We start from the raw sequence: 24,086 nt of genomic DNA, 5'->3' as shown, positions 1-24,086 counted from the left end.
CAGAGATTTCACACCACACAGCTTGTCAAGGGGGATGCTGGGTACCATCTTCTCATCCTGCCCAAGAACTGGCTCTGTAAGCCACAGATTTAATATCCAGTTATCCACTGAAGCTGGAAAAGAGGTTGAGGGACAGCATTACTGGGGGATGGGAAGGAGAGGCCAAGGACATGCAGCTTGAGTGAGGCTGGCTTTTGCAGGGACCCTGCTGTGAAACATCCCCTAGAGTGACAGGATGGAACAGCCACACCAGGAAGCAGCAGGTCCCAAGCAGAAAGGTCCAGCCCCAACCCCCTGAGCAGACCAGCTGCAGCTGTGCTCACCCAGATCAGCCACAGCTGGTGGGAGCTGCTTCCTTCTTTCTGTCCCTCCTCACACTGCTGCAGCCAGATGCTTGGTAGGAGCCAGACCTGGAACTGCCACCAAGCCAGGCAGGAGAGACCTGGGGTAGGGTGAGGGCAAGGAACCCAGAGCCAGGGAGATGGTTTTGTTTGAAAATTTATTGGAAAATGCAATACAAGAAGCAACACTGAACACTTATGTCTGTCTAAATGCTACAGCAACTTTCCCTTTGATTTACTATGAAAGTCCAAAATAACAGCTCCCATCACTAGTCATCTGTAAAGATTTGCCAATTTTCAAAGTTCCTATTTTTTATAAAGAAGAGTGTAAATGGCTAGCCTAGACAATTCACAATTGCATTAAAAATTTTACAAAGCTCCTTCATATTCTCAACTAAATTATTTGGGTCTTGGGGGGGATTTTGTGTCTTTTTTTTTTTTCTTTTTGTTTTTTTACAAGTTTCATCTCTAAGGCTGGGACACTACCACCTCTTAAGGTCATTGTACAGTTAGGAAAAAAATCAGCAAACCACAGTTCATTAAAACCAGAAATCAAATCAGTCCTTTGCTAACACATCTGTGTTGGTCAGAGATGGTGACTGGGCAACCAGAGCTGCCCTTCCAGTTTAATGGAGAACATGAGCTCCTTGCCTTCCTTTCTATAAAAACATTCATTCATATATAAATAGCTTCCATATAATGTATATTATACAATCAAGACAGTCTCTGGGTGAATGTGTGGAGTGGGAAGAGCTGGGAACATTCATATAAATAGACCTTACTTAGCTGGTTTGTCCCTAGAAATAACACAGCGCGCTAAGAGCGAAGGGTTTTAAAAACCCATCGGAGGTGGAAGGTCTGCAGGCAGCCCCTGGCTGAGGATGGAAGAAGCTGCTTCTGCTCTCAGCTCTGTTCTTCCTCCCAAGCTGCTGCTGCTGCTCCTATCCAGCTCCTGGGCTGAGACGCTGCACGCAGGGCTGGAAATCCCACCGAGTCAGACAGCAGGGTGATGGCAACGGTCAGCTGAGGCAAGAACTAGTTTAAAATCCTCAAGGAGAAGCAAGCATTTAGCAGGGGGGGGAAGTGTAAAGAATGGAAAACCTTGGAAGAGCCACTCAAAATGCAGGAAAAAGTAAAATGGGGGTTATTGTAGTCTTGGGCCTTGGAAAAGGGATGTATGCAGCGCTGGTGAGCACAGCCTTTTGGAAAGGACCAACTGCTCATGCCAGTGAATTTCTCATCCTTCTCGGGGTGTTTTGTCATGCTCAGGGCACAGGACACCCCACCTGAAGAGCCCCAGCCAACCCTCAGCCTCCCAACACGTTTCCCTCAACCCAGGACAGCCAAGTGCCTTTTAACTGCTATGGACAAACTTCATTTATCACTTTGTCTGGTAAAGCTTAGAAATCCTCTTAATAACTACTTGGTGTGCCCGTTTACTACTCAGGTAGGTGCTCCAGGGTGAGAAGGAAGGAACAAGTGGCCAAACAAGCTAAATTTACAGAGAAGGAACATGGCCAGAGGGATGCTCAGCTTGATGATGGGCATTTAAGGCAAGTGTTACTGAACTGAGCTGAGGACAGCAGGGTCACAGACCTGTGAGAGGATGTGTGTTCAGAATCAGGATGGGAAGGGCTGATCAGACATGAATAGGAAGACTTAAACTCTGCACTACAGCTGCAGAGCCCAGGACTCCCAAAATCCCTGTAGCAGGATGCTGTGTTCCCAGGGCGGGCACAGAATCTGGGGAGGGCACCGCACACCCAGAGAAGCAGCTGCCAGCATGAGAAGGCTGGGAGGCTCAAAAGGACCCACAGACAGCAAGGCTCACAGAAAGCAAAGATCCAGCAGCTCCAGCATCAGCTCCGATCCACACTGAGAGCTAGAAGAAAGTTGCACCTGAATCTGAGAAGCTGAACCGGCCCCAGCAGAGTCCAAAGGCTGTTTGCAGCCAAACAGCTTGAGCAAAATCCAGTGACTTCTGAAACAGACTATTCAAATTTCAAATAGCAGAGCTTTTATATTTTACTTTATTGCCACTTTCTTCCCATCCTCAACTGAGGAGCAGCAGCAGAACACTCCCTGCCCTCAGCTACCAGTGTGCCACACTAAATATATTATAAAAAACCCAAAAAATATCACAACCTCTAAGTGTCCTGAACTGTACATTTGCAAGTGTCTGGGCTGACTCTTTACAAAGCTTGGGCTTGTCTTCTTTCCTTTTTAAATTTAAATGCTGGAAGGAGAAATCAGAGCATGATTAGACCATTTCCACACAGCTCCAGCAGCTGTAGTGGGAGCTCAGTGCCTCGTGCTGTGGAGGGAAACTCATCCAGCCCCAGAAAAGGTGTTTTTTTGTTCCTTCCCACCAAGCTGGGGCTGGCCCCAGGGGCTGTAAGCTCAGTCTAAAGCTGCAGACACTAACCCTGGTGTTTCATTCCAGCAAGGCAGTCCTAAAGCCAAGCAAACATCTGACACTTTCCAAGATTTCTTGTTCAGCCTCTCCAGCTTACAGGCCTGGGAAGGACTTTAGATTAAGTGACAGTAGGATATAACACCTTGCCCTGGTACACAGGTAACGTGTTTAGCTTTCAATAGCACTGTGAGGAGAAGAGGGTGGGGGGGGAACTCAATTCAGGACTTACAAAAAAGCCCCCCTAAAGTAAGAGTCATGAACACAAACAAGTGAAAAACTATGACACTGAAAAAAGAATCAGTTACTGTGAACACTGTGTACACCTACCTTAAGAGCAGTCAGAGCCCAAACACCCTAAGTGTGCACACTCCTAAGGGCTGTTTCATTTCATGGCATCTAGAAACCACAAACAGGCAGGTAGCACTCGCAGAGACACGCAGGAGGAAGGTGAGGTGCTCTCTCAGCCCTCTTAAAGCTCTAAAAATTCACAGTATAAGATACTTGAAGCAACTTTTCGGTCTTCCTTGAATCTAGTAAATCGTGTGCATCAGCTACACCACAACACCCTACTGAGCTCACACATCAGGGGCCTGAAACCCAATGGGGAAGAAACTCAGAGCAAAAGGTGGCAGCTCTGCTCTGCACACCCAGGTATCACAGCTGGAGTCTCAAGACTCCCTAGAGCTAAAAAAAAAAGAAAAACAATCAAGAGGCAATCAGAAACCCTGCACAAAACTGAAACCTGACTCTATGCAGGAGGACCCATGGCTTTTGGAAGGATCCCATCCTTGGAGTATGAACGGATGTGGTTTCTGTCCGTTATCCCTGACGAGGTGGAGGGAACACGACCTTTAAAAAGAGTGACCCGGTTGAGCCCGTTGGGTCTGAGTCTGTATCTGAAGAGGCTATGCTGAGAGGGAATGCAAAATTGAAAACCTGTAAAAAATCATCAGTACAGTTAGAAATATGGCATACTTTTGTCACTATATATATATATATATATTAAAAAAAATCTATATCCAATAGGATCCAGCAGAGTCTGGAAAATCCCAAGTAAAATGTCAAAGCGCAACTCCTGATAAATGATATGAATGTCTCTGAGTGTCAAGTCTTGTAAATCCGAGGTCTCTGTGCTCCAGGTAGTTTCTTGGTAGTTTTGCTGGGTTTCTTTTTTCCTGGCGTTGTGCCTGGCAGGAATGCTTCCTAGGAAGAGAGAAACACAGTAAGTTATGGCTACTGCCAGCTGGCTGTCTGGGAAAGACAGGAACCTGCTCCACTGAATCTGCTGGAGAACGGATGTCAGAAGGTGAGCTGACATCAGAGGTAGGAAGGAGTTCAGGCTCAGAGCCACCTCCCAGCTCTGCAACGTCTTGCTCCTGTCCCTGAAGAACTGACCATATTTTAAGAGCTGCCAGTCCAGGAAGCCTTAGGAGGCCTCTGCCATTTTGACTGAGCTCTGAAGAGTTAACCCCAACATCTGTTAAACCACACTGTCTCTCATCTTGCCTAACTTGGTGCTGCCAGGAGCCAGGAACACAAAGTTCCTCAGGATGGGGCAGGACATGGGCAGGGCAACACCAACATCACCAGCCCAGGGCAGGATGGGCTTTTACAGCACCGTGCTCTCAGATTCCTCGAGCAGCTCTCTGCCAAAACCATCAAGACTGTGGCAAAGGGATCTTCTCAGGCAAGTCAGGAGCATGGGGTCCAGCCCTGGGGTTACCTGGCACTACTACAGCACGAGCCCTACAGCTCGCTGTGCCACCAGTACATCACAGGTGCTTAGTAGGGCAAAACTGCCTCGTCGCAGGAGCTGTGTAGCATCTCTCAGACTTTTCTGGCTCATTTCCACTGTGGGATTGGTCTGTGTTTGTGACTGCTTCATCAGCCTTAAATGATTTAATAGGAGCGGCCTGAGCAGGACTCCTCAGGTAGCAGTAACACTTTTACTTGCCCTTTGACCCTATTTAGCCAGACCTCACACTGAGGGGCCAAGCAGGACCGGTCACTCGTACGCAGTGTCTCTACTTACACAGCCTCTACTCCTCTGCAATCTCAGTCTCCTGGTGCACAACCACTTTGGTCACTGACATGTCTGGGTGCTGTTCCTTTGCTGCTTTTATCGCCTGCGCAAGAACCTGAAAGAGATTGCATTTCAAAGCGTGCTGCTGACCATCCTCAGGGCAACAAGAGGCTATTTCTAGAGAGAAAAAGAAAGTATTTCCACTTCATCTGCCCAGTGTGGTGACTTTGGGCAGCATTAGGTTAGTTCTGAAAGGAAAAGCTGTTTTCTAAGAACACACACCATTCACTACCCCATGGTAGAAGAGGGATGAGAGCAATTAAGCAAACTCTGCCCTGTCTGTTCTTCTAGCAAGTGTGATGAGCACATTTCAGACATCTTCACAGATATTTTCTGTTGGAATAAACATTTCCCATCCCCATGATACCTGCAAATCAAATTAAATTCGAAGTAGAATTCTCTGCTGACAAAATCATCACTTCCAACACAAGCCAGAGGCTGATGAGGCTGACTCATCAGAAAAGTTTCACATAAAGCCAGTGAGATTTCATGCAGGTGCTGAGCCCTAACAAGTAACTTCTGGCACTATGCAGCAGCACTAGCACCACAAAGTTACTAAAAAATTAACACAGATCACACAGATGTCACAGGAAAAACCTGTATTTCACATTTTTTGTGTTTTTTTTTTTTAATTTTTCTTTAAATTGCACCTGCCCAAAACACTTCTGGAATTGAAACTTTGCTGCCAACACTGGCTGCAGAGCAGAATTAAGCTTTGGTGGCCCAGGTATACAACTGTACACTGTCAAAGAGGAATTTATTGCTGAAATGAGGTTTGAAGTTGTATTTCTACCCCAGTAACATCTCCCTAGGTGATCTTCTGGTTAAGTTGTCTCCAGGAAGGCAGTCTCACTGTCTAGTTTGTGCAAGCTCTGAGAAGCTCTTCTGGACTGCATCCAGGCTCCTACCTGGTCATGGTCTACATCAGCATCTCCTGTGATGACAATCCTCTTTTCAATCCGTGTCTCTGAAATGCCACCTTTTACAGTCTGGTACAAAAGGAAAAGAGTAAAATTAGTCTAGAAAAGGAATTCAAGCACGCTGGGGCTGCCTGTCTAAAGCCTATATCCAAAAATAGCATTACTGAGTACAGCTGACATACCACGGCACTGGAATCACATGGGGAAACTGCCACTTCTCAAAGAAAAACTGTCAAATATTCATTTTCTTATCATTGAGCTGGGGAAGAGCTTTGACTCACAGCACACTTCATTCCCCTTGTTCCATGGAACAGCCAAAGCCTGTATCCACAGCCCATGTCCACGCAATTAATGCATAACCCACAGTCTTAATTTAACACAGGCAAACTTGAGACCCTTGAACTTTGTTTCAGCAATTAATCACGTTTTTGAAAGGAGCTGGGCTTTAAGGGGGTTTTATATATATATATATACACATATACATATATATATACACACACACACATATACATATATATGTATATATATATAAAAATATATATATTTGTAATTATTCGACTCTGCCCATCTCTCTGTCTTGCTGGTTTAGTTGTTGTTGTTGGTTTTATCAGGTTCCTGCACTGTTTGTTACCTTTGTGATCTGTGTGGTGGTGGTGCTGCTTGTGGTTTCTGAAGTGATGGTCTGGGCAGTCAGCAGGATGCCAGGATCTAAATCTCCGTTGCCACCATCTGTCTGTGGGACAGAAACAGGATCTCCACGTTAACACAGCAGGATACAAGCAGAGGACAGGGCAGTTCCCAGAGGAACTGGGCTTGTTCAGCCTGGAGAAGAGAAGGCTGTGGGGGGGCCTCATTGCAGCCTTCCAGTACCTGAAGGGAGCAGAGGAACAGGAGGGGATTCGACTTTTTAAAAGAGCAGATAATGGCAGGACAAGGGGGAATGGACTAAAGCTAAAGGAGGGAAGGTTTAGATTAGATATTAGGGGGAAGTTTTTTACAGAAAGAGTGGTGAGGTGCTGGAACAGGCTGCCCAGAGAGGTAGTGGATTCCCCGTCCCTGGAGGTGTTCAAGGCCAGGTTGGATGGGGCCCTGGTCAGCCTTGTGTAGCTCCAGGCCTGGAGGTTGGTGTCCCTGCCTGTGGCAGGGGGTTGGAGCTCTGTGATCCTTGGGGTCCCTTCCAACCCAGACCAGTCTATGATTCTATGATTCTATGACAGAAACTCCATTGTGGACCATGGGACAGCGCAAGCTTATCCTCAGCCAGCTGAGCTGTGCCCAGCAGCACAGGGACCAGAGAGATCTCTGAATGCTCAGCACAAAGCCCATGGACTTTAAGCACAGACCCAGAGAATCACCCAGGGAAGGAAGGATGACATCCCTCAGGTAGGGTGAGATATTACCTAATCTGTGTATGCTGCTGGCCCCGCAATGCCAATCGTGCTCCTCCATGCCAAGCTGCATGCTTGGGATCAGGAGAGGAGAGCAGGAGCAGACACCCATCCTCAATGACACCTGCCCAGCACCGCAGAGGTTCCCAAAGCCAGAGAGCACAATCTGACTTGGAAGGTACTTGTTACCCTTCCTGACCCCTTGCACATCACTCGCTTTAAATTCTGCAAAAGCAACGAAAGTCCAAACACCTGCTGAGCTCAGGACAATTTCTTTCCCAGTCAGGTACTTGTGCCCCATCCTGCACAAGTCGACCTTTTAAGGTCTGCCAAAAAACCCTAAAAGAAGTCATCCTGCCAACTCATCCTGGCTGTGCCTCCCTCATGGTACACCACTGACCAACACTGGGCAGCATCCCCAGGGCTGTCGTGGGACAATATCTGGAGTTACCACAAGGTGGGACCATTTTCCACAGACTGGAAGAAATCCCATGGCATGTCACAAGCGGGTGCATGCACAATGGACTCCTCCCAGCCCCGGAGAATCACTCTTCATTTCCCAGTTAGGCATGGTAATGGCAGTAACCAGAGGAGAACTATTTGCTCACTGAGAAACAGGGCGATGCTCACCACCTCCTGGTGTGGGGGCACCTCTGCTCTTGCCACTGGGGAGGATGCTGAGCAGCCACGGGATCCCTCGGGATTCCCAAATTATACAAGTGTGGCCCACAGGCCACATCCCACAGTAACTCATCCCATCTGTAACCAAACCTACATCCCACAGTCAGCTCCAGCTAGAGCATGGGCTACCTCTAACAACGACAGTTATGACAAACCCAAGCTAACACAGGCTCCAAATTCCCAAATGTATAAATAGAACCTATTTTAGACTGAGGATTAATGTTAACCTCAGCAATGAAATCATACCTGCACGTGTTGCCATTGCTCCACTAACACTTCTAGTTTCCAGTCACCACTCTGATTGCACTTTCTACAATACTTTTGGTTTCAGGGTTGAACCTAAAGAACAATCAACTAATTTATAAACCAAGTTCTGAAGATGCACAAGCAGCAAGGAGAGCAGGGGGAAACATGACAAGGCATCTCCTGAAGAAAAAGGCCAGCTCAGGTTGACTCCTTGCAGTCAAATCTACATCCCAAAGCCACCAGTGGCTGAAGATAAACTCTGTTTGCATGCACACCTTGCACAAATAATTACTTTCCAGGGACAGTCCTCTAAAAATATCAGATGCACCTGGAAATAGTACCCAGAGCACCAGTTACCTTCTGTGCTGCCACTGAGGTGCTTGAAGAAAGGCAGGTGCTGCTGTCTCCTCCAGGGAATTCAGAAACAGAACACTTAACTGGAGTTTAATTAAGCCCCTGGAAAATTAATCAGGACACACCTTACCTGTGCAGCTTCGTAGGTGATCGTCTTGGTCTCAGTGTGGACGATGGGGACTTCTTTTGTGGGAATTTCACTTTTGATGGCGCTGGACACATCGGAGATTGTGACTGTCTGCGTCTTCACTAGGGGTGGCTATGAAATAGGGTTAAAAACAGTTCCATAAAGACCTGTTAGCGTTTCCACATAGAGACCGTGTTGCTGGCAAGTGTTCTGACACTGATCTGATAAAAGCACTGTGGGAACCAAGGTCAGCCTGGAAATCTTTGGGTTTAAGCCTCTAGTGCGACAGAGATCATGCGTGAGGATTAAACAGAAACATCCTCCAGGCCTTCCCCCCCACTGAGCCCTCAGGTCAGCCTGTGCCAGGCATTACGAGTTCAACCTGTGTGTCACGATACCACAAAGAACCTGTCTGCACCGATTATCAACTTTCTAATTCCTAGAAGCTCATTGCCAGCTGCCAGTAAAAGATGACCCTCATCTACAGATGACAATGTCAAGATTAACACAAACTTTGGGCAAATACAGACCCAATTGCAGCTGAGTAGCTTTATCCTGACTGCAAGCAAACCACCAGATCATTAAAACCCCTCATCAGATCCTAGGACTTTTTAACTTTTATTAAATCAATGTCAGACAAAACAGAAATGTGACATCTCAGAAGAGAAACATGGAAAAGGGCACGGGGGAGAAATCAGTTGTTCCACCACCAGGTAATTACCCAGAAGATGACAGAGTTAGTTCAGACCCACAGTGTTTTCCCAGAGGGCTCAGTATCTCCTTACCATCCCCAAACCTGACAGATGCCACCGTGATTGTTAGCGGGGGAAGTGGACATCTATTTAACAGCAATTAATATCAACACTGAAGCAGGCAAAAGTATCTCCCACAGTGGGGAGCAGAAAGGGACGTCACAGCTCACGTTCACCATGTAAAAGCATGTTTGACAGTGAATTTGGTCTGCTGTGCTAAGGCTCAGCCTCTGGTATGGCAGGAGCCAGCATAAGCCTTAAGGAACTAAAATTACATGCCCTTGAAGCCCAAACATTTCCCTTTTGGGGGATGCAACAGGATGCTTTGGTCAAAAAACAGGCAAAGGGCATTGTGCTGTGGCACTTGTATTTAATGCAAAGGTAAATCAAGAGGGGTTTGTGTGCACTGACTGAAGGAGGTTAACTGGCTAATTAGCTCCAAGCAGGAGTCCAAGCCAAGCAAACACAACTCCTCTCTGGGTCTGTGGCATCTGCTTGCTGCAGTGTTTGGGTTCCCACTCCAAAGCCAGCCGGGGATGTGGGGGTGCAGGTGCTGGGGCTCACTACCTGGAAGCAGCGAATGACTGCTGGCAGCCTGTTATTAACATCTGAGTCGTGACACTCGCCATTTAGCTTTCTAAAGGCAAATCTGTCTTCACCATCCTCTGCCGCCTCCTCCTCTCCTCCCCAGGGCTGCCGGGGAGGTGTGGCAGGGCTGGCAGGGGGCTCTGGCTCAGAGAGCTCCCAGTCCTTCTCCACATCCATGCAAACCCCCTTTCCGCATCTCAGGTCCTCCTCGCTCGTGGGGAGGCTGGGAGCTGCCTCCTCCTCCTCCTCCTCGCTGCTTAGGGAGGAAGCACCAAAGTCACAGCTGGGAGAAGGCTCTAGGGTCTCACTAAAAGCTACCGACTGCTTTGAGCCCTCCCATGCAAAGCCAGTGTTAACACTGCTCCTCTCTGGCACTGCAGCCACATCCTCTCTGGAGAGAAAGTCACTCATTTTCTAAAAAGAAATGAATACACAAAAAAGGCCAGAGAGAGAGAGAGAAAGAAAGAGAACATTAGGGAGAACAGGAGGTCATCAAGCACAAAGGCAAAACATCTGTTTCTCATAATACATCACATCTCCCACAACGCATGCAACAGTGGTGGATTTGGACACTTGAAAGGTTGAGAAACTTTGTGCTGTGCAATGGATCCTGTACATTTACTGACATGGTCTTCCTGGGACGTTAATAATCGACACTCCTGAAGTTTAAGGAATTCACATTAAAACAACTCTGCAAGTAAAGGAAAAGCCACCACTAAGTACTTCTCACCCAGTTGGGAAACAGGAATGATTTTGGTGTAGCAAGCAGGGACTTGTGCACACCCAAAACTCACACGTGCAAAAACCCACCAACTACACCAAACCCACGTTCTGATTCTGCTTTTAATCCCTTTAACTAGTTCACACTGTGTTTCAACTTGCATCTGCAGGGTAAAATGCTAAGCCAAGCATTGCTGTGCCCGATGATCTGCAGAGCCTGCACTTGCTCTCTTTCCTTGCCCCTAGGGATGCTCACACACCTCTGAGCACCCTCTTTGCTATTGCAGCCTGCGGGGTAATGAACAGCCTTGTTGTCAGGGCACTGGTAATATTACTATAACAATATCTACATGTAAGCATTGAAATAAACTGCATCAGTTACCAAGAGGCTCCTGAATTGGTGATGGTCTGAAAGCACTGGTAGTATTTCTTCTAGGCAAACTAGTTCAATTTAATTCACACAACTTCTATCCAGATCCCACCCTCATTTTGCCCAACACAAGACATTATGCTGCAGTATATTTCACAATCCAGAACAGGGGTTTATCAGCTCTGAATGCCCACCTCTTAATCTTGCATTAAAACTTGGATTCACAGGTTGCCAATACACTGATCTTATCTAAGATAAATCTTGCTAATTAATCATGGGATCTAGAGAAGATGCAGTACTGCACTACTTCTGGAGTTTAATGGAACACAACATAGGAGCAAGTTTTCCTCTGATACCAGCCAGGGCACTACTCTGACTAAGAGGAAGAATCACAGATAAAACAAAGCAGATTAAGCAGCTACAGAAATGCAAATCTATTTCAGAGACAAACATTTGTAACTCCGGGGCTCCCTTTCCTATACAGAGAAACTAATTTACATTAGTACAAGAAAGTATATTGTATGGTAAAAGCATAAAGGGGAGGAAAAGCTTAAATGAAGCCCATGGTGTACATTCACTGGTTGTCAGTAGAGCCAAGCGCGGCAATGACCATGCAAGCTGCAAAGACAGAATGAAATCCTGATAAGATCAACTCATCAGAAGCACTTTTCTTCTTGCCTTCCTGTTCCACCAACTCATTGAAAGGTGCTTGTTTCTATATCAAATTCTCTATTTGTGGAGAAAACTAAACCCAAAATTATGGTTGTTCCTAACGCAGTTTGCATGTGGGCAACCCAACCCCAACCAAACAGAAATAACTAGGACTTTAGGAATTTGAACATCTGTTACAAATTCTGATCTTATCAAGATTTATTTTAATTTGCAAATGCAAAGGAAATCCTATTTTTAGGTCTCAGATTTGCAGGCTTCCAAGCTCTCCCTGAGACCCAGGAAACCCAAGAGTTGCCTGGGCTGCAAACTCATTTCAAGAGACACAAAACCAAACCAGCGACGCGTTAAATCAAGCACGAAGCAAGACTGTCTGCATAAGCCATACACAGCTCAAAGGAAATACAGGACAGGATGCCATGCCCCAGGAGAAACACATCCAGCCAGACACAAATGCAACTCATCACACCTTTCCCTCCTGAAGACAGACCTCTGTGCACCCGACGTCAACAAATATTGAGGATACAGCTTAAGCGTTAAGGTGTGGTGACACACAGTAGTCCAGACTGGGGATAAATTAATAACAGGTTTAATTGCATGGCTGATATCAGCGACCAAAAGGATTTATTTATCTTAAAAAAAATGTGGTTTTGTGTAAATTTGTTTGCCTCTGTTTTTTCCCTGACGTGCTGTTTGTGATCAGGATGTCTTCATATGAGCCAGCTGCCCTGCACTGCCAGCGTGGTGCCTGTTTTGTGCAGCTGTGCTGCTGCTTCTGCTCCCAGAAATACTCGATTCTCCTCATCCCAAACCAGGCTCCTATCTGTCCAGGCACTTAAGAAGTGCTACAGTGATGACAACCTGCTGGTTCCTAGAGACATTTGATAAAAATGGATAAATACAGAGAATTAGAGCGCACACTAACCCCCTATGACCACCACATCAGATACCAGAAATTCCAGCTAGTTGGTGCTTTTCTTTTTCAGCATGGCATTGCAGTTGATCCTGTTATTAAGTTATCCCTGAACAAGTATTCACAGAAGCTACCAGGCGCAGTGTGACCATCTACAGATGCATGAGTAGATACTGTTGCTTTTGCAGCAAACCACACTCACCAGTGAGAACTCCCAGCTCAAAGGATGCTCAATCTCAGCTGTCAAAGCACTTGGGTAAAAGGTATTATAAAGCAGAAAACAAGAGATCCTTATTTTACAGTACCTGCCATGGCTTTTAGAACTGCTTTGCCTTAAAGACAGAAGTTACAGAGTTTAGATGCTGTTCAACAAATGCTGGCATTTGAATGATGGCTGTTACCAATGGGCTGGGGTGTTGGGTGGGTTTTTTAATTGCCAATGACCTAATCACAACCAGCCTAGTCAGAAGACAGAAGGATAAAAGAGAACCTAAGTTAAGAGTAAGCCTAGAACATTCACAGCATGTTACAAGATTAAAAAGATTAAATTGCTGTGATGAACAGGAATCCCAGGATCTTGCACAACACACAGCAGCCACTTCCAATCTGCTGTATCCCTTTGGCAACAGGAAGCAACCTCAAGATCAATACTAAATGCCTAAATTAAGGTTGCTGAGCAAAATTACTCCTCTCCTCACCCACCCTGATCCCGTTCCCATGACTCTGTGGGCCTTGTATGGGAGGTACAAAGCCGTGTGCCTCTTATGCCAAGTATCCTCCACAGAGAAAAAGCTGCTAGAGGCACTGCAAACACACTTCAGTGCGGCAGCAGTGAGCAGAAAGAGTGAGGATACCTTCTATCCATTAGAAGCAGCGTCAATTTTGTGGTGCTGCATTTTGCTTCATCTCAGAAAAAGAAGTTGAGGCCCTGCTCTGACAGCAGGCTCAGCTGAGAGAGCAGCAGCACGAGCCCCACGCTGCTCCATCACAGCCCAACCTGCCTTCCTGCCATCGCTCCCAACAGCCCAGAACAAGCCAAACGCTTCACCCAGAAGAGAATAATTTCCCAGGAGACAAGTTGGGAGTTAAAATTAAGACTGAACTCTTGACAGTCTCTAGCCACAACCTTGGGCACCTTCAACCAGCTAAAATTCAAGCAGGGCTTGCGCTGTGTTACTGGGCAGAAAGGGATGGTTAATGGGGAACATGGTTTCTTCACTTACAAAACCAGAAAGGAGTGATACAGCCATAGGGCAGAGGCTCTGGCAGGTGCCTTGCATTGGATGTGTGGCACTTCTGCTCTCAAGACAAGAAGTTATTTTCCCACCATCAATGCTCAGGAGCGAAGAGGAAGAATGTGTCGGTGTGACATTATCTGGTACAGACACAAACCTTCTCCCCTGCTCAAACAAAGTCTTTCTTCCAACCAAGCTGAATTTAATCCTCAAGTGAATTCTCTGGGCAGTTTGAGAGCGTGCATCACTTCCAGTCTCCCCAGGAGCACAAAACCCAACCTGAGCATCCAGCAGACTCAGCACCTCAATGCAACCAGTAAGGGATGACCGGGGTGCTGTTGCCTCCTGGTTTGAGAGAGCAACACTGAAGGTTAGTCTAAGGGAGTCACATCAACCTTTTTTGTTAATAAGCAGTGGAAAGAAGAATCTGATTTGCAATAATATTTATTAATGATAAATGTACATATTTACAAAGAAAACTTGGATAAATACAAAACCAAAAAAGTGTTGGAAAAAAGAGCATTTAGGTAAAAAAAGAAAGTGTTTTTAGTCCCCACAAATCAATCCAGCATGACTGTGCACCACTGCTAGAAGATGCTGGAGTGGCACAACTACACCTTCCCTCCAGCAAGGGAGCGAACACAGGAGAAACCACCACCGTCGGGTTCTCCAGTGTCACCCGCTACAAAGTACAGTCCCAAGAGCTTGTAAATGAATCTCTAACCTTTCTTTGGGCTAATTTTTTTGGAAAGCATCCTACCTCATTCTGTGGGTTGGAACAGGCACCATCAACTCCATGACCAGGAAAAAAGAAACCAATAAACCAGTAGAGTAATTCTCAGAGTGACAAATCACTGCATGTGCCCATCACCTTCTCAAGGAGCCCTGTGGTACAAGCATGGCAAGGCCAGCCCAGCCCTGCTCCTGCCAATATGAACCACTCTCTGGGTGCCACGCTGAGAACATGCACCTCTCCTCATTATTTCAGGACAGGAAGCACACAGTAAACACCTACTTTTTGGGGACATCACTGGTTATTGCACAAAGGGCAAGGGAGGAGAGCTGGTCTCAGCTTACCTCTGTAGCCCAAACCCGACCTGCCCTGGAAGAACACTCAGGTCATCTTCTATCAAGCACAGGGCAAAGCAGCCCATGGCAGGAGATGCAGACAATACCCTCAATTTATGTGTTTGCTTTTAACAGCAGAAAAGAAGAAAGGGGTGTTATTTTACAGTAGTGCAACTCCAGTACCACCCATGATTGCAACATACAGAGCCCGCTGTGTCACGCTGCCTCAGAGCTGAGTTTCACACAATCAGCTCTTGCACACATGGTGCTTCCAAATACCAACACCCACCTGCTTGTAAGGCATGAAAGCACGAGAAGCTATTCCATGTCTGATCTGGCATTTGTAAGAGCTGGTATCAGAGTTAGAAGATGCAGAAAGTGAGTGTGTGGCCAACCACAAGCTTCCTGATTGAAAACCTGAAGGGACAGAGCCTCAACACCACTAACCAAATCCCACAAATGAGCATCAAAGAGATGAGCAACCAGGCTGCAAAAGACTGGGAATGTCTAATTATCAAAACTGCTGGTAGGCTTCTTGTAGCCAAATCACCAGCATGCCAGAGTCACCAAAATGTCATTTTCTGCAGCAGAGCACACTGAAAAAACGGGATTTGTGATGCCAACCTGGATGATGTTACATGCTGTGGGCATTCCCAACTCTCCCTCAAAGGGATAAATCAGCTCTCCATGGCTCACAGATTGGCAATGCACTGGGCATGCATGAACAGGGTGCGGTAATCTCACCACTGCCCGGGTCGGTGAGGGTGTCAGGACACGTGGCCAGGGGTGCTGCCAGTGCTTTGCAACAAGTTTATTCCTGAGGAAGAAAGGGAGCAATGTACACATGTTGGATCCTTTATGAAAACCCTGAGACCTCTGCCCTTAAATGAAGCCAGAGGGAATCAAGTCTCCATGTGCCCAGTACGACAGCAGGCATTCCGAAATCCCTTCTTGCAGTGCTGCATCCTGCCTGGACATCAAGGGGAAAGGGTGAAATGAGGAATAAACCAGCACAGCACTGACATGTACAAGATATATCACATGCTGGAAACGAGATATTTAATGTGCAGGAGCAAGACCTTGCGTGGATTGCCACAGGGCACGTCTGTAACCCCCTCTGTCTTGCAAGCAAATGGTTTGCAAGCGGAGACAAAGAGGCTGGATCACACGGACACATCACTGTGGTGTCCAACAGATGAGGTTTCTGTTCCTGATCAGCTATGGGCTTTCTCTGTCAGGAGAGATCACATCCACCTGAAGGAATACAGAGATACACAGCACTTGTCCAGTTTCTTTATACTCTGCAGCGGTAACGGGACTGTAAATCACAAATATGTTCCTGAGCATTCTCAGAATGGAAAGCTTACAAGTTCTTTTGCTGATGATAACCAGCCTTATCTCAAGATCAGAAAAAGACAAAGCAAGAGAGAGAGATTGGTTTTGTTTGGAAGTTTAAGAATCACGTTGAAGTGACCAGAGGGCATCTCTCATCACTCTGGGATAAGATACCCTGAGCACTAAGTTCAAACATTGCTCTAGGCATTGATTTTTAGACTTGAAGGCCTTTGGAGAGCTACAGAAACCATGGCTTTGCAAAAGCCACTGCTATGGCTTCCAGGTACTTGTTATTGGTTCAGATGGACAGTTGGCAGTAACCTCACCAGCACCCAAAGCGGCAGCATGACAGCCAGCCCAGCAATGGCTTTTGAAAGGAAGCAGGTGAGTGTTAAAGCTGCTATTCTTCTGGAAACACGGACACAAAATGAACAGAGAGAGATCCAAGCCACTCCTGCCCCTTCCCTCTCCACGCCAGGATCAGGAGTACGAACAGTCTCTGCTTTTCATCACATCTGTTCCCATTTTGGGAATAAGACTCAGGCAGGGAATCCCAACCAGAAGCATCCCACTGCTGCTTCTGTCCTGCATCTTCTGCACAGCACATGGCACCTCAGCATCCTTCCCCACCTCTCCTTCTCCAGGGTTCACCTTCTCACGATAAGTCTTCCAAAACCTCACACCAAGCTCGATGGAGCTCACAAGCACCCTAAGGCACATTCCTTGGGTGCAGGCAGGCAGCCCACCAAGCAGCAGCATCCCTTTGCCACCCATGTCAAGCAGGCAGGCAGCAGGCAGGCTGCACTGCCAACAGCCCTCCTTCGCACCACTGTACACCCCCCAACAACAACACAGTGACTTCTACACTTCCAACCACTGAAAGAGGAAGACTGTATATTAAAGGCAGTGTATTAAACAGGGGAGAACACTTTCCAAGGAAAAAATCAGCATCCTCACAAAACAAAGTCCTAAAGGCACAAACTGGTGAACTAATCAGAGCAGGTTAACAAGCGTAATCAGGAAGATCCCTGTGAGATTCAAATGAAGGGTTTCACTAGCAACCAAAGTTTTGGAGGCAGTGTTTGGAGCCTCAATCTGTACACTGAGAGCAAGATAGGCAGCTCAAATGCTCCACGAAACACCACGGCCCTTCAGATCTGACAGCACATGCCATATTTGCCTTATGTCTTTTTCCTGCAAGCTTAGCTGCTAGCTTCCTAAAAGAACATTGTTCTCACAGATAGAGATCTATAAAGGGTTATAAACATAGGTATTTATATATATTCACATATTTTAGTCCCCGTGATAAAGGTCTGCTCCTTTCTCTTCTGTAATGCTAGAGCAGCCGCCAGCACTGCTGGCACTGGTGGCTGCTCTCAAGAGTAACTGTGTCTATACCAACCCTCCAGAGAAAGCAACAGAAAGCACATCACTGCCAAAAGGAGACGCAGTTGGCTCAGCTCTGTCCCGTAATTACTATATACAGAAGTGAAACCCCTTACACACAAAGTCCCATCTCCCCTCTGGCTCACAAACCAGTTCTGCTCAGCCCAGCTGGGCAACTCCCCTTGGAGCCAACGCAGCTCAACTGGGGTGACATGGGTAGACATTTACATTTGTAGGCAATAAACACAAGCAGCATGCAACGGTTTTGTTAGAGAAGTCAAAACAATCAATGGCTTTAACAGTAGAATTGTGTCCTGATGTGGACGTGCTAACAGGAGACACACCTAACAGCAGGTTACTCCGTTCCCGTGACCCAAGCCAACATGCAGCAGTTAGTTCAACACAAATGAAATAAAACACATCCCAAGTGGACCAAGACCACCAGGTTCAGAAAAATGATTAATCTGTGTTTACAATAAATATTTCCTTGCAACGGGTTCACTCCTATAACATGATGTGTTTTCTTGGAAACAAGAACTGGGCTATGGAGGGAAGCGGCGATGCTTTGCTAAAGGCTTCTCCCCACCCTGGGGAAACAAGACGTCGCCCATCCCTAAATTACTACCAGCAGCATGGATAATCAACACTTCTTACTTAAATGCTGACCTTTAGTTTCCTAGAGAAGGAGTGGTTATGGATTAGATTTGGCAGAATGCTGAAAGGCCTCTCTTGGAGCAGCATCAAATGTTCTTCAGCCTGGGACGCTCACATTTAAAACAACCGGTTTAAAGCAAGTCTGCAGCAATTCCCACGTGATGCCTGCGGTGGCTGAAGAAGAACTGCCTCCTCCCACATTATTTACACTCCCCATCTGTCTGCCCTCCTACAACAACAGGGTACACGGGTCAGTGAATTTGCTTTTGCACACTAGGAAACATCAAAAGGGACCTGGCAATCCATGACCACTCCTCCAGTCCTGCCAGCTCCCGGATCACAACTACGCAATGACACACAGCGGGATTAACATGAAGGTCACAGGGTGTCCCCTCCTAGGACAGCTAACTACGGAGATCAAGGACCAGGACAAGGAAGATGCAGCAGAGGCTTGGCCAAGAAATTCAGGAGCTTTGGTCTTGAAGTTTCAACATGACCCTGTTGGCACTCAGAGAAAGAGCAGCCACCAAACAGTCAGTGCTACGACCAGGAGAAAGGACATCATAAAGGGAATACGTGGAGAAGGAAAAATGCTAGAGTACAGCTGACACTTTTTGAGTGATTTCTGCTCTTCAGGAATTGGAATAGAAACCTTTGGAAGAGTTTCTTCACTTGCTTGCCGGGGAAAGGCTGTCTCAGTAGGTATCTCCTGCTTTTTTAGTTTGTCTTCATCCTGTACTAACAGAGGACGTTCCCGTGTCTGCTTTCGTGGTAGAAGATCAAGAAAGACAGAGAGAGATGAACAAAAATGACAGATGGAAAGTGCCCAAAATGATACTTGGAGGTGTGCAAAGTGTTAGGACAGCCTTCCTCTCAAAATGAAAATAAACTGCCTGGGATTGTGGAGCTACCAGCAGCTCGGGTCACACAAGCCTTAGAGGTACAAAATCTAGTCTTCTCTGCAGCTCTCATAAACCTGTGGGTCAGGATCACACATGGTTTGTCACTGCCCTCCCCGGAAAGCATATGCTCCAAACCTGCACAAGTGTTTTGGGGTCGTAACGGTTCAGAAAAAAGTTGTGAGGCATTAGAAATAGAAATGGTGCAGTACAAAACAGGGTCTTTGACAGGTTCCTATTCTACCGTGCCTTTAAAAAACAGCCTTTGATAAATACAGTGAACATCCAGACTGCAGCACAGATACAAAATGCTTTTTCAAAGTTTTGACAGTATCAAAATTTCAATTGTTTAGAAAATTCTACTGGAACGAGTGAAAAAAACTGTTAATGTCAGAAATCCCAAGCGTGGAGCAGGCAGGATGGCAGTAGGAGCTTTGCCAACTCCTTAAATTTTCCTCTGCATTTCAACACTTTAGTTTCTGGAGTCTAAAGAATGTAAAAAAAAACCCAAACCCAAAACCCAGAATGAGCAAATCATCATGCAAGGGCTCTAGGGCTTTCACTGGAGAAAGAAAAAAAGACTGTGGGAAGTGTTGCTATTAAATAACTCTCTATTCCTTTACTTTGCCAGACCTGGTCAAACCCAAGTGCACCTAGGAGAGGAAAAACTTGGCTCGAAGCTCTCTCAGTTGAGCTAGTCTCCTTTGATCAGTGCGGTATTTTGGGACCGGCTCTTTGCACACCCCCAAGTGAGGAGTACTGGGGAGAAAGTAGCTAGGAGACTGGGCAGCAAAAGAAAATATAAAATGCCAAGAGGAACATGATTGTTAAAACAAAACAAAAAAAAAAAGGGGGGGAAAGAAAGACAACATAAAAAGAACAGGGTACAGTTAAACTTTCATAATTGCTTTTCTCTCTGAATACACAGTTACATCGTTCATGCAGCTCTTTTTTGAACCAGCCATGCACCAAAATAAGCAAAATTGAAAGCTGCAAAAGCTGCAGCAGTGCAAAAGTCCTCTTGGGGTGTGAGCTATGAAACTACTTCATGTAGCCAAAAGAAAAGAAAAAAAAAAAAATCAATGCTATCCAGCAGCTGCTGCTGAGTTTTTGCTTGGTGCCATTGCAATAGCAAAAGTCTGGTTCAGAAGCACGTATCAGAACAGCAGCTTTACCTCAAGCCCACCAACCTGTCTCTCAGAAGATAGGACAGTGACTTTCTTGACCTGGACACACAAAGCGTGTTAAGGTTCAGTTGTCTTGCAATAAACCATACAGGAACAGCAGAAAAGCAGCCCCTGGCAGGATACCCTTTGGCCACTACGGCAGGGTGAAGATACCACCATGAACAGAAGAAACAGGGTTGGTTTGCATCATGATTTACATCCTTAAACACATGCAGGTGGAGGAAAACAGCTTTGCCAGGTGAAGATGCATTTCTGGAAGCTCCAGGGCAGAGCCAGACCACTTCAGAGAGGGTCAGATTAAGAGGGAATTCCCAAAAATGCAAATCCAGGGCTCACACCAATCCTTGTATTGCTGACGGACCTTACATGGGGAAAGCCCACACCATCCAGTTACTGTGAACAGCAGCCTCCCAAGACCTCACAACACAGTCACCATGCAGGACATTCTTCCCAAGAACCAAAAATATCATTCTTGAACTGCAGCTGTGGAGCTTGAGAGCCCCTGTCTATTCCACCTGTACATCCATGTGGCACCCTGGGCAGAGCTTGGCATTGCTCTGCTGCCCAAATTCCTGCAGAATTTACTCTGAGGCTCACAGCCCAGAAGGAAAAGTCCATCCACATGTAAAACAGGGTCATTCCAAAAATAACAATCAACCCTCATTTGTTCATTTTGGGGGCACTGCTTATCTAAAAAAGCCCTATAAACATCCTGGCTTCTCTCTTATGCTTCGAGGAGCCTGTAGTAAACTTGGCCATTAAAACCCCTTGTACCTGTGATGGTAACCCTCCATCCACTGCAAGATTACTTCTGTTTTAAAAGTATCTCCCCTGCAATGATCTGAAGATTAAATGGAAGCTTATCTGCAGCCTTGTGGGTAGGGCAGGGAGAAGCCAGGCTTAAACCAGGAGAAAGTCTACAACTGTCACCACTGCAGCCAGGATGGAATTTGTAGTTGTAATGAGAAAACCCAACCAACCAAAACCAACCAACCAAAAACCCAAACCAAACTGCATTTACTATTTAAGAGACTAATTACCACAAGGTGTAACTACAGTTTCACTCACAAGCTTCAAATCTGAGCTAGGTAAGACCAGTATTAAGAGAAGCTGTCTGTTATTCAATGAGAAATCTGTCAGTTGGCAGACAGATCTTGCTGCTCCAACTCATTTTCTTTGAAAAATTACATTTGTGATGAAATTAGGGGAGAAACTGTGAATGTATCTGGTTACTAACACATAGGCACTGTTCCCAGAAGTAGAAAGATTTCCACCACATACAAACAGCCCTACTGTAGCCACCTGAGGAGTTTTCTTGAAGCCTCCACAGCAGATTCACACCTGCAGATCCTAACACAAGACCAAACCCAGTGGCATACTGGATTAACTGGAGAATAAAGTAATTTTCAAAATTGATACCTTCTCCACTGGGTTATGATATCCCCTGAAATATTATCACTGAAGTAATTCCTTCAGTTTAGGGGTTTGGAGGGGTTTTTTTTCACACATTTTCGGGAAGAACTATATTCTGGCATCAGGAATAAGCCAGTCCCCAAAACAGTCACATGAAGCATACTCAAGCATCACGGATGAAAGCAGTGCTAAGAAAAGCAGCATCAAAATCAGTAGTGATGAACTCCTACATTCTTTTCCACCAAAAACAAACAAAAAAAAAAACCACCCAAAGAAAAACCCAACCTAAAAATCACATTTTTATGATACTACAACTAAAGCATTAACGGTCTCGGAGACCATTCTACGTATCAAAAGTCAACGTTAACCATAAGAATTTCATCTAACCAAAAGCTAAGGGCAGCACAGTGCCCACCACACCCACACCCCACCACAGTACTCACTCCATCCACTCCCGTGGGAATCTGCCCGTTGACACTGAGGGTCCGGAAAGGGGAGTGAGTGGACAAACGTTTGTCCCATTCACTCGGCCGAGGCTCCGGGACGGATTCCATAAAATTCTTCTTCAATTCACTGATGTTGGCATGATGTTTCTTTATTTCTTCTTGAGTCTTATCCAGATCCTATTAGTAAAAGGACAGGATAAATGAAGGGACACAGAGCTGACACCTGTGACTGCCTAGGCTGCCACATAGCAAAGCTGCGCTCAGCAGAGATGTTGCCGACTTCCATCAGCTGCACTCACACTGCAAACACACAACAGGAACATCCTCTCTCCTCTTTCCTCTTGTATTAACTGGAATAAACTACAATTGGCACAGAGCGGGTCTCCTCCGGGAGTGGGACGTGCCAACAGTTCATCTCAAGCTACACCAGAAGGGATGATAGCTGAGGTTTTATATTGCAACAGTATGTTGGGGTTTTTTTAATTGAATGCCTTTAAATCAGGTGAGTTGGCTTTCTTTTCCCTCTGCTAGCCTGAAAATTCATGAGTATAAATGCACTTGATGCTTAAAGAAAATATTTTCCCAGTTGTACTGATTCTCCTCATACCTCTTTCTCTCTCATCCCAGCAGGAATTATCTTTGCTCCCAGAATGTCCCCATTACTTTCCCCCCACTCTCATCTCATCTCTCCTGGAGCTACCACAGGAAGTTTTAAGACTTCTGAAATGAAGCTGAGATGACAGCCCTTGAAAAACCAAACTGAGAATTTCCTTTATGCTGGATCAATCAATAAACTCCTGTTATAATACTTTCTCTGGAAAAAAAATTTCTGCTCTGTGATGCCAGCTTACAGCATAAACACACAGACTTCAAGGCAAGTCAGCTCTCTTCAACTTGTTTAAAAATAGCTTTTCCTTGCAAGCAAACCAGACTTTGTTGAAAACAAAAGCTTTTGCATAAAGTAGGCACAAGCTAAACAACAACTTTCCTAGACAGTGCCAAAAAGCAGCAAGCCTCACCCAACAGAAAGGGGCAAATCCAGGTCAGTAAGAGCATCGCTGGGAAACTGCACTATTTTGGGGCTTTTGATTGGTCTGCTGCCCATCAATTTTAGACAATGGAGAGGAAACACATCCAGAGTAGCTGCATTCCTGCTGCTTACCCAGGACACCCGACCCTCTCTGCAGGGCTACAGCCCCAAAAGCCTCAGGAACATTTGCTCTTTTTGGCACGGCTCTGGGAGGGAGGAAAATAAACCAAGACGTTTTGGCACCTATCCTGGATGAAAGCACAAGGCTTCTAGTTGGGGAAAAAAAAAAAGCACACATAGGTCTGCCCTGTAGCTGTTCCTGGTTTAGAGAAGAGAGAAAGACCACCTTGGCTATGCACCACTGCGTAGGAGCTGGTCCTGGGAGGGTGTGCAGAGAAGCTAACGCCACGAGGAGCTAGATGGAGCCACAACGGGTCTTGAAAGCATCTGGAGGAACAAACTCACTATGTGTTTAAGGCTTTTCCTCCTGTTTTTGCCCCTTTTTGTAAGAAGACTGAGAGAGTGTTATCAAGCATGGAACAATAAAAGGCTTACAATAAAATCAAGCAGCAGCTTCAGGAGGATGAGGTCTGCTGGAAAAAATACCTGGTCTGCCAAATTCATGGAGATTATAAAAAAAAAAAAATAAAGGAATAAAGGAGGTGAGCTGCTGTGGTCAGCCCTTTCCTAGGGGAGGGCTGGAGAACCTGCAACAGAATCAGTGAGGAGGACAGCAGAGAGAGAAGGGGCTGCGTGCCATGGCCAAGTATTGCACTACCAGGAAAAAGGGGTTTAGAAGCTATGAAAAAGCTTTGGTTGGGGTTCAGGAGATGGAGATGCTGGTGTTGGGCAAAAGAAAGTGACA

At 46.1% G+C, this 24,086-nt stretch overlaps 1 protein-coding gene across 1 annotated transcript in view; it reads right to left on the bottom strand.

Moving 5' to 3' along the window:
• Positions 1-113: 113 nt before the first annotated feature.
• EPB41 (erythrocyte membrane protein band 4.1) overlaps positions 114-24,086 on the bottom strand; it is a gene marked incomplete at its 5' end in the record, with an annotated part of 48,103 nt that continues 24,130 nt past the window's right edge. Inside the window, 6 exons of the mRNA XM_084274408.1 lie at positions 114-3,960; positions 4,790-4,895; positions 5,749-5,829; positions 6,392-6,493; positions 8,560-8,688; positions 22,189-22,368. Coding sequence (XP_084130534.1) covers positions 4,797-4,895; positions 5,749-5,829; positions 6,392-6,493; positions 8,560-8,688; positions 22,189-22,368 — 591 coding nt within the window. The 3' untranslated portion in view covers positions 114-3,960; positions 4,790-4,796. The remainder of the gene's footprint in view (positions 3,961-4,789; positions 4,896-5,748; positions 5,830-6,391; positions 6,494-8,559; positions 8,689-22,188; positions 22,369-24,086) is intronic.

This window comes from Gallinula chloropus (assembly GCF_964237585.1).
Source record: "Gallinula chloropus genome assembly, chromosome: 22".
Classification (NCBI taxonomy): Eukaryota; Metazoa; Chordata; class Aves; order Gruiformes; family Rallidae; genus Gallinula; species Gallinula chloropus.
This window is presented reverse-complemented; position numbering and strand designations above follow the sequence as displayed.